General features: G+C 42.3%; 1 protein-coding gene across 5 annotated transcripts in view; it reads right to left on the bottom strand.

Moving 5' to 3' along the window:
• Positions 1 to 12316, bottom strand: part of NCKAP5 (NCK associated protein 5) — a 370644-nt gene that overhangs the window by 196009 nt on the left and 162319 nt on the right. For all 5 annotated transcript variants that reach the window (XM_051810233.1, XM_051810235.1, XM_051810236.1 and 2 more), the window contains exon 4: positions 10382 to 10441. In XM_051810233.1, coding sequence (XP_051666193.1) covers positions 10382 to 10441 — 60 coding nt within the window. The remainder of the gene's footprint in view (positions 1 to 10381; positions 10442 to 12316) is intronic.

A 12316-nucleotide genomic window follows, 5' to 3' on the forward strand; every position in this document is an offset into this window, starting at 1 on the left:
AGCTCTTCCTTCTAAAATGCATTAGATCTCATGTGTTCTTCACACCTCGACTTCCACTCACCTCCTCTGACCGATTTCAGTTTGTGGACAGGTTTCCCTTATCGGCTGATGGAAGATACGACCACTGCAAATTAGCCTTTGGACTATCTCAGCGGACAACTCTCAAGGTCTACTTTTAGTATGAAAAAAATTTTCAACTTCTCATTAGTGCATGTATTTTTTGATCACATCTACTACATCACAAGTTTTCCCTTCTGAGGTGTTTTATTATGAATTACATCAGGAAATAGCACATAAAACAAGACTTCCAACAACCACCTGGAAATTATGACCCGCTCCTCTAGCAACATCCACGGAAAAAGTTCCTTAAACGGAAAACTGTGCCAGTCGCTGCCGCAGGGCACATTTTAATATTTACTACCAGGAACAGGATGTTCCCAAGAGATAATAATTTTTCTCCAACACTCAGAAATCATTTCTAAATAAGCAATGTCACCATGGATGCCAATCACCAATGTGCACCGTAAAGATGTAATTACAAAATGACAATTGTGTGAACTGTGCATACTGAGCCAAATCCCCTCTCAGTATTCATCCCAAGCCGCTGGGCTGGGACTATTATGGGACACCAGCACCCCAGCATCCAAGCAGCAATCAGCACTATTTAGAAGCCCAGTAAGACTCTGTCTCTTCCCCAAAGAGTTCACTTTCTTACACAGGTAACAGACAAACAGTGGAAGAGTCAGCTTGTTTTACAAATTAGCAATTTAGATCAGAAATTAAATCTTTACCAAGATTATAAAGGATTTAGGTGGCAAAGGCCTTGTAGGACACCGAAGTTAAAGAACAAGACCCTTAATGAATGTAGCAAAGAGGGGTTTTAAGCACCTGGTTATTTAAATTCACACAGGAAGGTATCGCATGGAAAGCACAACTTATCCATACAGTTTGGAGAACGAAGGAAAGCCACTTCACAGCCAGGTAAGGTCCTGTATCAGGCCTGGCACTTTCATTAGTTTCCAGACTAACTACAGAGTGCATCCTGCCCAGCGGTATGGAAATAACACAATCCAAACATCACAGTCATTCCCACAGTCTAGACAGTCTCCTCTTGCAGGACATGCAAGCAAGTCTGATCACCAGTTCCAGACTTGGAAAACTATGTCATGAGATCTTCATTATGAAAGATCCCACAGAATATGAAAAGATGCCTTATCACAATGCAATGGACGTGGAGCCAAAACAAACAGAAAGTATGTAAAAGCAAATTCCTGACAAAGCAAAAACTGAATTAAAGTTTATGAGACTGTAGTTGGGAGGGGAAAGAAAGGAAGACTCACAATTGCTCAAGTTATATGAATCTGTACAAAGTTACATAATTTTGGTACAGGAAGATATTATTTCCTTACTATGTTTTAATATTTCTTTTAAATCTTGGAGAGAAGTTGCAGAGAGAGATGATTATGCTCTGCCAAGAGAAAAGAGCAAAAAAGCTCATGGAACTTAATGGCACAAAGAATATTGACAAGTTTAAATATTGCTCAGATGAGCTGTGACTGGTTTTCCTGTCTACCAGCAAAGTGTTCAGCAGTCAGAAATGGGCCAACAGTTTTTCCCAGTTTCTGCTTTCTCTCTTTTATTCACCTGCAGCAGATTATTTTCTGTACCTGTATACATACGTTTTGTCTCTGCCCAGAGGGACAGGCCAACAGTACCTCACCATGTTCTCCTGGTGCCATGGAGCAGTTATGGATCAGGGCTGCATGGGGTTGGATGGTGAACAAAGACTTGTTGCAGAGTTTTTACTCTAACATGAGGTAATTTAAAGCACTGCTTGAGCTGACTCATTCCAAGGGTCAGCAGTAACTTCACAGAACAAGATCTGGGAACACTGCATGCATTTAAATAAATGGGCATTTAATGGAAGTAGCACAACTGAGCAAAACTCTTGGTACATAAATTTGTCCTTCTTTATACAGAAACTTTCTCTCCCTCCTGGTGAGTTTTTCTGTCCCATTTGGAGAAAAAAAGGTTATTCTCCTGGACCCCTGGTTTGTGCAGGGACTAGTGCCATATGTCACAAAAAATAGAAATCATCAGAGTGATGCTTTACATGACAACAACACTGAAGAAATTAAAGACTCCTGTCTACTCCTGTCCAGCAATAGAAATGCTCACCTCCCCAGTGGGCTTGATTTGACTGAGGACAAGTTGGGAATTTGGTATTTCTGCACCACTTCATTCTCTCTGCCTTGCTTTAGCTATACTTTACAAGGGAGGTCAGTAACAAGCCCAAATCACCATGAGAAATACTGTAATGCACCCCACAGAACCCCCAGAAGAGCTGATACCAACATGGAAACATCAGGAAAAGGGTGGAATTGCTGCAATGGGTATTGTGACCAGTTTTGAATCAGCTGACTCAAATCAGTAAGACGAGTTTTTATTTGGTCTTACAAGTGGGCCTACACGATTAAAGAGTAAAACCTGAAAACACTAGAAAAGAGGTTTATTTTAAAAAAACTGAACAGGTATGAACCAAGTCTTAAGAAAATAAATTAATGGGTTTTTCTCTGTTATCCAAACTAACAATGGAGACCTTTTACAGTAACAGTTGCTGGTAAGTATTATAAACTCTAGAGTAACAGTTTAACTGCTGGCCACAAAAAAACCCAAACAAACAAAAAAACCCCACAAACAACAAAAAAAACCCCCACACCCCCAAAAACAAAACAAAACAAAAAAAACCAAAACAAAATAAAAGCTAGTGATTTCTTTTACTTCTTGTAATACACTAATTTCCCCAGCTACACTGAGAAAGAAGTTGTAACACCAAGTATATCACAGCAGTTTCACTACTACTAATCTGTGTAAATTTACCTTCTGGTTTGCATAAAATTCAAACTGTTGGCCCAATGCACACATTCACCTTTCCTCTTCAGAGCCTCAGAAGTTGTGACAAATTCTGTCCTCCCTGAGATCCCTTTCTTGCAAGAGATAAAACCAGACCAAAAATGTTCTGCCTTTTCAGCCTGCAGATCAGTGGCTCTATTCAGGTCATCCTTGCAAAAATATTAATCCACTGAGTGTGTGGCTTACTCGAGTCAACTCCTACCATTGCCTGGAGGAGCTCAGGATTGCAGAGCTTAACCTTTGATATGAAAATGGCTGCAATTCACTGTTATTAGTGCACGGGCACATCACTCCTATTAGGGGGTGAGGTATTGCCTAGAGCAGGATACATCTGCTTCTAGTCATAAAGCAGGATTTGCTTCACGCTGGAGCCAACTGCCATTCCAATATTCCATACACCCATAGATGCTATGAGACTGCATGTGCCCTTTCTGTACTTACACATCCCCTGCCTTTGTTATCTATAAATGGCAATTTCTACTGGAGGGCAGTTTAGCTGATATGACATGCTTTCTACAGATTGCCCCCTGTTTTACTTTCAAACATTATATAAATGCGTTTTGATGTATTTTCTCTTTTTTTCTTCATGTTCAGTGATTTTTACATAATTCTGTTTGACTTTTTTTTTTTTTTTTTTAACATCTCCTAAATACTTGCAGCAGCTTGCTGAGGATACAGACCACTTCGGTGAGCTCCAAGCTGAGTGGCAAAACTTATTCCTGCCCCTTTGGATATAGTGCTGGTCTCTCCGTGCGGGTGACTACGAGAGCATTCCGCGGCGAGCAGAACAAAACCCACCAAAACTGCAGACGGAGCATCGTTCCCCTTGGAATGGCGAGTACCAGGAGCCCCTTCCCGGTCCCGCGTGTTTTACCGGGAGAGTTTTCCCTTGGCTGCAGCGCCCTCTCCTGGCGCACGGGCGGAGCCGGGAGCGCCCGGACGCGACCCAGCAGCGCTCACCCAATTGCTGCCGCCCCGCGAACTGCGAGGAAATCCTTCGTAACCGTTTACTGTGCGATTCGGTGAATAAACCGGACTCAGAACTGAATTAACCAGGGAAGAGTAACCCATGCTTTGAAGGGCAGCCGGTTCTGAGCAGAGGCAATCAGGATCTCATTGGAAAACGACTGTTGAAAGGTATCATCAAGTTTAAGTCATGGAGAATCCTTAGGATTCATAAAAGCCTTAAAATACAAAACATGAAAATATCTGGTATATTTGCAAATTTGAAGCAAACAAGAAAATACTCAGGACACAAGGTTTTATCTTAAAACCACTGAAAATAAAACTGCAAAGTTGTGGATGAGGACATTTGGCTTAATGAAGTATGAACAACTAATGAGGTCCAGGAGCATTAAACTAGGCTTGTAAAGAATTTCAATAATCATTATGAATGCTAAAACTACTGCTAGTGTCACTGAGTTTTCCATGAGGTCTGTATGATGAAGTTTCTCAGAAAAAGGAGCCAGACAGGATGGCTGGCTGTGTATAAATACACAGCTTCACAGAGAGGGCAGAACAAGGGACAGATTGCATCTTTCTGGTTTGGGATATTTAACATTCAAAGCAACATTTCAAAACAGCTCCTTTGCCTCTCCCTCTGCTGCTTTCTAATTAAAGCACAGATAGATTCTTTCACAGATGTAAGGACTCAGAAGTTGGGAAAGACAATTTAGCCTTTCGTAGCTCATCTTTAACACTTCATTTATTACTAAATATCCTCTACTTTTAAGTGAACAGGGTGCTCCTGCAACAACAGCCTTCCCCGCTGCCGGAGGCACTGGCAGAGATTCATCATGCTGGTGACAGCGAGCGCCTCTGCGCTCGTGGCAGCACATTGTGCTGCCATCTGTAAGACCCTGGCTCAAGAGCAACCTCAGGATTCCCCCTCTTCTGTAAAAACAAGGTACATAGTGCAGATGTTAAGAGCTGGGCCTCTGAGCATGCTGACCATGCTTGTGCTCAGAGGACTCCCTGCTAGCTGATTAATGGGGCAGCATTAATACCAGCTGTGGTGCCGAGCACAGAGCCAGGATGGTGGCCTGAGTCTCAGAGCCCTGGCAGCGCTGAGGGCCTGGAGAGGTAAATGTGGCTCCCAGGAGAGGCACAATTTCCTACAGTCATGGGTTGCCTCTGTAACTGTGCATTTTCAGCTACCTAAAAAAAAAAAAAAAAAAGATGGAGATTTGGCTTTCTATTTTCAACTTCATGTCACCCACCTCAACAAAGCATTAGCAAGGCAGGGTCTGATCTCCTCTTTCTTCTCACCAAGAACTAGCATGTGCATTAAAAGCCTGAATTTGAGTGAAAGAGCAAACTACTGAAATTGCACACAAAACCCACAGGAGTTTGGAAAGCTGAGAATATCAGACTTTCTACTGATTTTAATACCATTTCAGTAAAGACCCTTTCTGCACTTCAACACATCCATCTCCATGTGAACGCTCCAGTTTGGCAGTGCCTGATGAGAAGAGGCAGATCTTTTCAAAGCTGATTACAAGTTCTCTTTCAACCTGGAAAAAAGACTGGATTGCACTTCCTATGGTTTTTTAGGAGGCTGTTACATATATCTAAACATGTTACTTTTAAGAAAGTTGTAACAAGCAGAAGTGACTCAGTTCCTTATAATAATGGGACATCTTACTGACGCTGCGAGTTTTTTGATGCCTTTTCTTTTTCCTTCTTCCACTCTCTATTTAAAATACTTGCAGTCTCCACTATTTTACTGCAAAAACTGTTTGTAAAGCAAGAATTGTGCTGATCACATCAAAACTCATTAATATAACTTGTTTTTCCATTATTAGCACCATCTGAGCCTGTTGAAAGCCTTAACCAGGGCTTTAATTTTTCCACAGAGAGCTTTAAATTAATTAGTGGTTTACATGCTAACAAAGAATCTGATACATTCATAAATCAATCTAATGCAGAAGGATTACCAGAGGGTGGAAACCTATTCAATGGGGACCTCGCATTCACTTAACATGGTGGGTTTTTAACAAAAGGGTGCAGGTGTGGAATAGACGGGTACCGGGAAGAGCCCATGATAATCACTTTGCATCACTTAAAAACGCAGCAGGACACATGGTAAATCAGAGCCTAGGGCCCACCCTAAGTGAAACCCATGTTGATATAAAAGGCAATATCATCCCACTTTAACCTTCACAGTTAAATTGCCAGAGTGGTACAATTTCTTTCATGTAGGTTACAGGCCACTGAACTAATGGAAAATAGAGTCAAATCAAAGGACTTGGATGGGAAGTAGAAATATAAATACAAGTATCAAATAAAAAAAGGTAACTTTTTTTGTCTAATTATTAAATTAATCCATGTTATTAAAACACAATATAATTGTGTATACTTTTGGCGCACTTTAGGCTTTTAAACTAGTTTCTGCTAACACAGTACTTACTCTGCCATGAGAACCCTGCCATGTAAACTGTGGCAGCATTTTTCTCATATTTTTTCTAACCCAGCACTGTTCACTGTTAAGAAAACTTCACTAAATGAACACTTTTCCTGGTCATATTTTGTGTCCAAAGGTCTAAAGTCATGGACTTAAAAAATAAAAAAATACTTTGATGACTAAAGCATTTTTTAGTCTTTATTATGTTTTGAAAAAACTTGTGATCTGCTTTGAAAGCTGCTTATTTTAATAATGGGATATCTGTCACCACAGACACCTGCACAGTCCCCATCAAATGCAGTAAGAACTGTACACAGGCAAACTGATTGTCTCCTTTTTCCTTACAAAATGAGTCAGAAGAGACATGACTAAGAAAATTGTGAACATGCACACTGTGAAATTAAAGACTGTGAATGACAGGAAAAGCCAAACAGCAATCCTGGCTCAGTGCTGCTTAAACTTTCAGGAGATGGTTTAGCAGTAAGTAATTCTGCATTTTGATAATGGATAATCAATATTTACTGATGGTGGTTCATAAAATAAAGAAACCTGAGCAATTGACAGGTATTCAGTCTGAATTATTCAGTTCTCCTAATGAAAATAAGGCATAAATACATACTCAGTCCAATATATGAGGTATCAGATTTTCCATACACCATATGGAAAAAACATGACAGATTATTTGTATATTTTTGGTGATGAACATTTATTTGAAATGAAGTATCTTCATTTCATCTTCTATAGTACCTTCCAGTAACAAATCAGTCAAGAAGAACATAACTCTGGGACATATTAAAAGCCCATCATTTTGGGGAGCACTGTGGTGCCTACACACTGGTACCACACACAGCACACACTGCCTGATCTCCAGCTTCAGCTGAAATGTCCTCAGAAAAACATCTCCTCATAAAAATGCATTTCATCATTGCTCACCTGACGTTATTCTAACAGATATACAAATCCATTTCTGAGCAAAGATACCGCAGCTTAAGTAGTTTCTACAGTGTGTGCTTTGCATTTGTCATTGATTTTATACTTGGCTGCAGCAGTTCCTCTGATGCTGGGTGAACCCGAGCAGGAAGGACAGGGAAAACCCACTGCACCACATGTCCTTGCAGCATGCCAGTGACAGGGCAGCACACACAGGGACAAGGCACACACTCCCTGCTCACTGACCCTGCTCACCCTTTAGGAGCGCGGTTTACATAACGTGCTCACCTCTTACCCTCATGACCTATCTGTGACAGCAAAACCCAAACAATGGGGTTTTTTTTCAAAGAAGTAGGAAACACTAGAGGGTATTAAATGAGGTGCCATCCTGCCAAAGGCTTGTGCAATGATTTGCACAGTTCCTGGGACACAGGGCAGCAGTGCAGCAGCACAGCCCATCGTGCTTCCTGCCATGCTTCTCATCTGCTGTAAGAAATGCTCTCCATGAGACTGAGTGAGACACTGAGGACTGCATTAAAGGTGGCATGTGCTGCCACCTGCGCTCTTCTCAAATGAAGGAGTTAGTTCCCCAAAAACCTTCATGCCAATCTAACCAGCACAATAAACAAAACCAAAATGGGAGCCAGTCAAGGCAATTAGCTAATTAGTGATTAAATAAAGCTGTGGCCCATCACTGGCAGAGAGGCTGCGGGGGGTGCCATCCCTTTGATCCAGAGGAGCAGCCGGTGACAGCACAGCACAGCCCCTCGGGTGCCCTGTGGCTGGCTGGTACCACTGCCTGGCCTCCTCTCTGCCAGCCCCAGGGGACTCCATGCTGTCCCCAGGGAACATCCATCACACCAAAAAGAGCAGCACACGGGCTCCAGTGCCCTGAGGGCAGGCTGCTGGCAGCCAGCACTTCTCCAGAGGAAGCCTCGCCAAAACCCTGCTCGCTCAGAATCCCTCGCCGAAATTTCGCCATGAATGTTTGTAAGGTGTTTGCTCCAAACCCAGTGTGTGCTGCCGGCCCCTCGCTGCATACCCTGGCAACACAGCTACACAACTTACTTCATTCCCGGCCTCCCATTGTGTTCAAATACTCCAGCCCCTGGACCCTTACTGCTCTCGTACTGCTCGCAGCCCAGCAAGTTCATTAATGTTAATTAATGACTGCTGTGTTCCATATTAAAATCACCAGCTCCGAGCTCTGAGACACAAAGAACTTTCCATACATCAACTGCTTCAAAGAAATTGTCTCTACAGGCACACTTGCCCTCGGCTCTAGTTGCAGGATAATTGTAGATATTATCCCTCAGGGAAGAGGGGAAAAACTACCCAGTATTTACCTTGAGGGAAGACTGCACACCCATAGAGCTACCTGTCACCTCCTAATGGGTTACAACACTTGGCCTCCCAACAAATTATGCAAAATTACACCCTAGTTAGCAGGGAGATGTGATTAATCCCACAAGCCCATATTGAAAGGCACAAGAAGTATCTGACACTCTGCAGATGAGACCATGAGGTTGGTACATATACCAAAAGCGTTACTAGCTCTAGAAGGTTAATCAGTATTGCTCATTTCATAAAGTTTTGGATTATCCCACTGAGTATATTTTACACTCAATATATTATACTATTGCTATGCCTCCAAGGGAATGCCAGTTTAAAAAAATTAAAAGAAAATATTTTAAATAGAGTAAACAGCTCTTCCCAGATTTTGACATTTATTTACACTGTAAACTGAAATGCAATTGCAAATCCAATGCCTGACCTTTGCCGTTCTTCCTCCGGCAAAATTACTCCTGGAGGCAGTAGGAGTTTTATCTCAGTCACGGACTCCTGGATTGCAACTTAACCTGATAAAAGTTTGTTTCTCAGTTCCTCCAGGACTTCTGTGCCAGGCTTCCCAACTCTTAAACCCCATCTCAAAATCTTCTTGTGGCCAACAAAGCCTTGTCGCAGACCCAGGGCAGACACATTGAATGGGAGAGGGCAGAGACTCCCACAGCCAAGCTGGGCACGCAGCAGGGGCTCAGGGCAGATCAGCCATACCTGCCTGAGCAAACCCTACTCATCTCCTTCCCTTCTCTACAAGGCACTCAGAGCCCATTCAGAGCCCCTGTCCCAGTAGAGCCCCCATGAGGCACTCCCAGATCTACAGAGCCAGGTGGGGCCATGGTAAGAGCAATAGATTCAGAGCTGGTTTTTCCTTACTTAAGTAAGGAGACTTACTTAGGTCCCTCCAAATCTCACTTCATTGTATTAATCACTAAGGATTTATAAAATGCACTCACTGGAGGCAGGTGGGATTTTAAGGACTGTGCATCACACAGCTCATGGAGCATCCACTCTCCAGAGACCTTCTATGGCTGCTCCCCACTAAGTTAGACAAACTTGGGACAAAAATTCTTTCACAATCAACTATGCAACTCACTCAGATCAGTAGCAGTTCCACGAGTATGTTCAAGGGGACTTGTTTGGATTTTAAGGTTTTTGAACGGGTCTGCTTTATCCCATGGAAGCTTAAGACATTTTATCTTAAGACAGGGACATACAAACTCCTTAACAGATGGGAACGGTTCCTTAGAAATTAAGTAATTAAGCACACTCAGCACATGTTGGCTCCTAACGAAAATTGTTTTGAAGAGATAAGGCACTCTATAAATTGAGGTTTGCGGTTAACCAAAAATCTGCCATTTCATCTTTTGCTCACAAGGCTAATCTCATGAATTGCTATGTGAAAAATGAAGATACAAGAAGCATTACATGATTTACAAAATTATCAGATTGAGGATTTTTTTAAACTTTCATGCTTGTGTTCTTCCATTTTTTCTGTAGTTGGTCAAGATTTAACAGGCAAGTAAATCCACCACATTTCTGTGCTTGCCTTGCTTCCAACTCCAGTAAGGACCATCAGCAGGAAAAGGAAACAGCTTTTCTCTACCATGCTTTTTCCAAGGAAGCCAAGGTAGAGCCTTGAGTTTCCTCACATTTATGAATACATCGTAGCAACCCTTTGTTATGTCCAGGACAGCCTTAGTGCTCCGGTGACCACCTTCAGGAAGACCAAACGTACCAAAGGCCTGAGGCAGTAAGACAAGAATTGCAAAGCAGCGAGTGGCTGCAGCTTACCATGGCTCCTTCACTCTTACTCTGTGCAACTTCCCGCTGCAGCCGAGCCACAGACAGCTTCTCCCTACGGAAAGAAAAGCGTGTGAATAGCAGTTCATTTTTCCCCATCGGAGAGAGAGCAGCGCTTCCCCATCAGGATGGCATTCCTGCACATCACTGGGGTAACCCTCCCGGCAGGCCCTGCTCTCCTCCTCACGTTTCCCTGCAATATTTAGTGGCTGCATTATTGTTTCATTTTGTGGCAGTTTGACAGAGCTGTCAATAAATCAACTGAATTCAAACATCATTCGCTCCATTCAAACAACAAAGTAGCTCATCATGCCAGCGATATGGAAATAGATTGTGCAAGTCAGATTGTGTTATTTATTTCCCTATAGCCTTTATTCTGCACCATATTACATAAGCCAGAAGGCTGTTGGATCGTCAATAAATACACAAATAAAATTGAAATTAAAACAATCTATTCTATACCTAAACATATTGTGCTGCATTTTGCAACTACTAAATTATTAGATTTTTTTTTTTAATTAGCCTTTTTTCATACAAGATCCTTACACAAATGTTTAGCTAGACTGAACTAACAATTAATTTGCTTAATTAAGGATTTGGCAATCACAACACACTTTCAAGTACACTGAAAAGTGGTAAGAAAGGAATGAAAAGTAGGGTTTAGCATACATAGAAAACGAAAGATGTTTTCACAGTGTATGGACTGTGGAAACATAGAACATACCAAGTATGTGAACTGCTAAACCTAGTCAGTGGAAGGTACTGCAGGAACTGACAACTGCAGGAAGGGTATGGGAAGACAAGAATTTGATCTGGAAGCTCAGCAAAGCAGAAGATACTTTAGAGAAAACATGGGACTTAATCAACCTACCATTAATATAAAAAGCATCTATTATAAAATTTGAAATTTTCTCATTCTACTGGGACTTACCAGAAAGAAAGACCTGAACTATCCCAGTACAGCATCCTGGCACTTACCTGGGATATATAAAATTTTTGCCTCAGTGACTGCTCAGTGTAGTGCCAATACAAGAGTGTCAGTGGCTCAGGCCTGGTGACATGACCCTGGGTCAGAAAGCGTCTGCTCCAGGGCTGGCAGGAATGGCCTGGCACTGCTGATGGAGGGCTCCAGCCATGAGCCCACTGGCCATGCCATCAGGCTTTTCTGACACAGTTTGAGTCAGGAAAGAAAACCTTCCTGCTGTGCACTGCAGGGAAGTACCAAGTCTGGAAATCACACTGCCATGTCTTCCAGTTCTTGCAGGAAAGAAGAGCAGGGGCTGGAAACTCTGTCCCACAAAAACCCTCAAAGATGCCAAGCTATGGCAGAAGGAGGACTCTGTACCTACTCCTGTCATTGACTGGATCACTCGTATTCAGCATGAAAAACAAACTGCTCTACAATATCTTATTCCCAAATTTCCAAAAAAAAAAAAAAGTACTCTTTAAACCATTTCTCAGGAACCATTTCTGCCAAGAAAGATCTGTGTGTACCTGCCTAATTACTGTGGAATGACAGCACTCCTGTCACTCAGCCACAGCTCAACATATGCCTGGGTCACTGAACCAGTTCCCCCTCTCTATTTCGGTAGATGTGGTATTTAAGTTAAGTCTCCCTAATGGTCACCTGCCCCCTCGTGCTTGCTAAACCCTCACAACAATCCCCACACAGCTGGCAAAGCCTGGTTATCACGTTAACCCCAGGCACTGCTAATATCGTGATTTGCAAACAGGTATGTTGTTGAAACCACTTAATATTGGTAAAAGTTGAAGATGATACAGCCACAGCCCTGTAGAAGTTGCATTTGTGTTCTCCAGCGTGATATCAAGATCTTTCTTTGCACATGTGAAAAATTACGGAACACTGAGAAGTGGCATTAACACAGCATTGATAGCTTAACACAGGTATCCTAAAAACAGCTTCTA

This window comes from Manacus candei, unplaced genomic scaffold, assembly GCF_025592945.1.
Source record: "Manacus candei isolate 608988 ecotype Guabito, Panama unplaced genomic scaffold, ASM2559294v1 h1tg000077l, whole genome shotgun sequence".
Taxonomy (NCBI): domain Eukaryota; kingdom Metazoa; phylum Chordata; class Aves; order Passeriformes; family Pipridae; genus Manacus; species Manacus candei.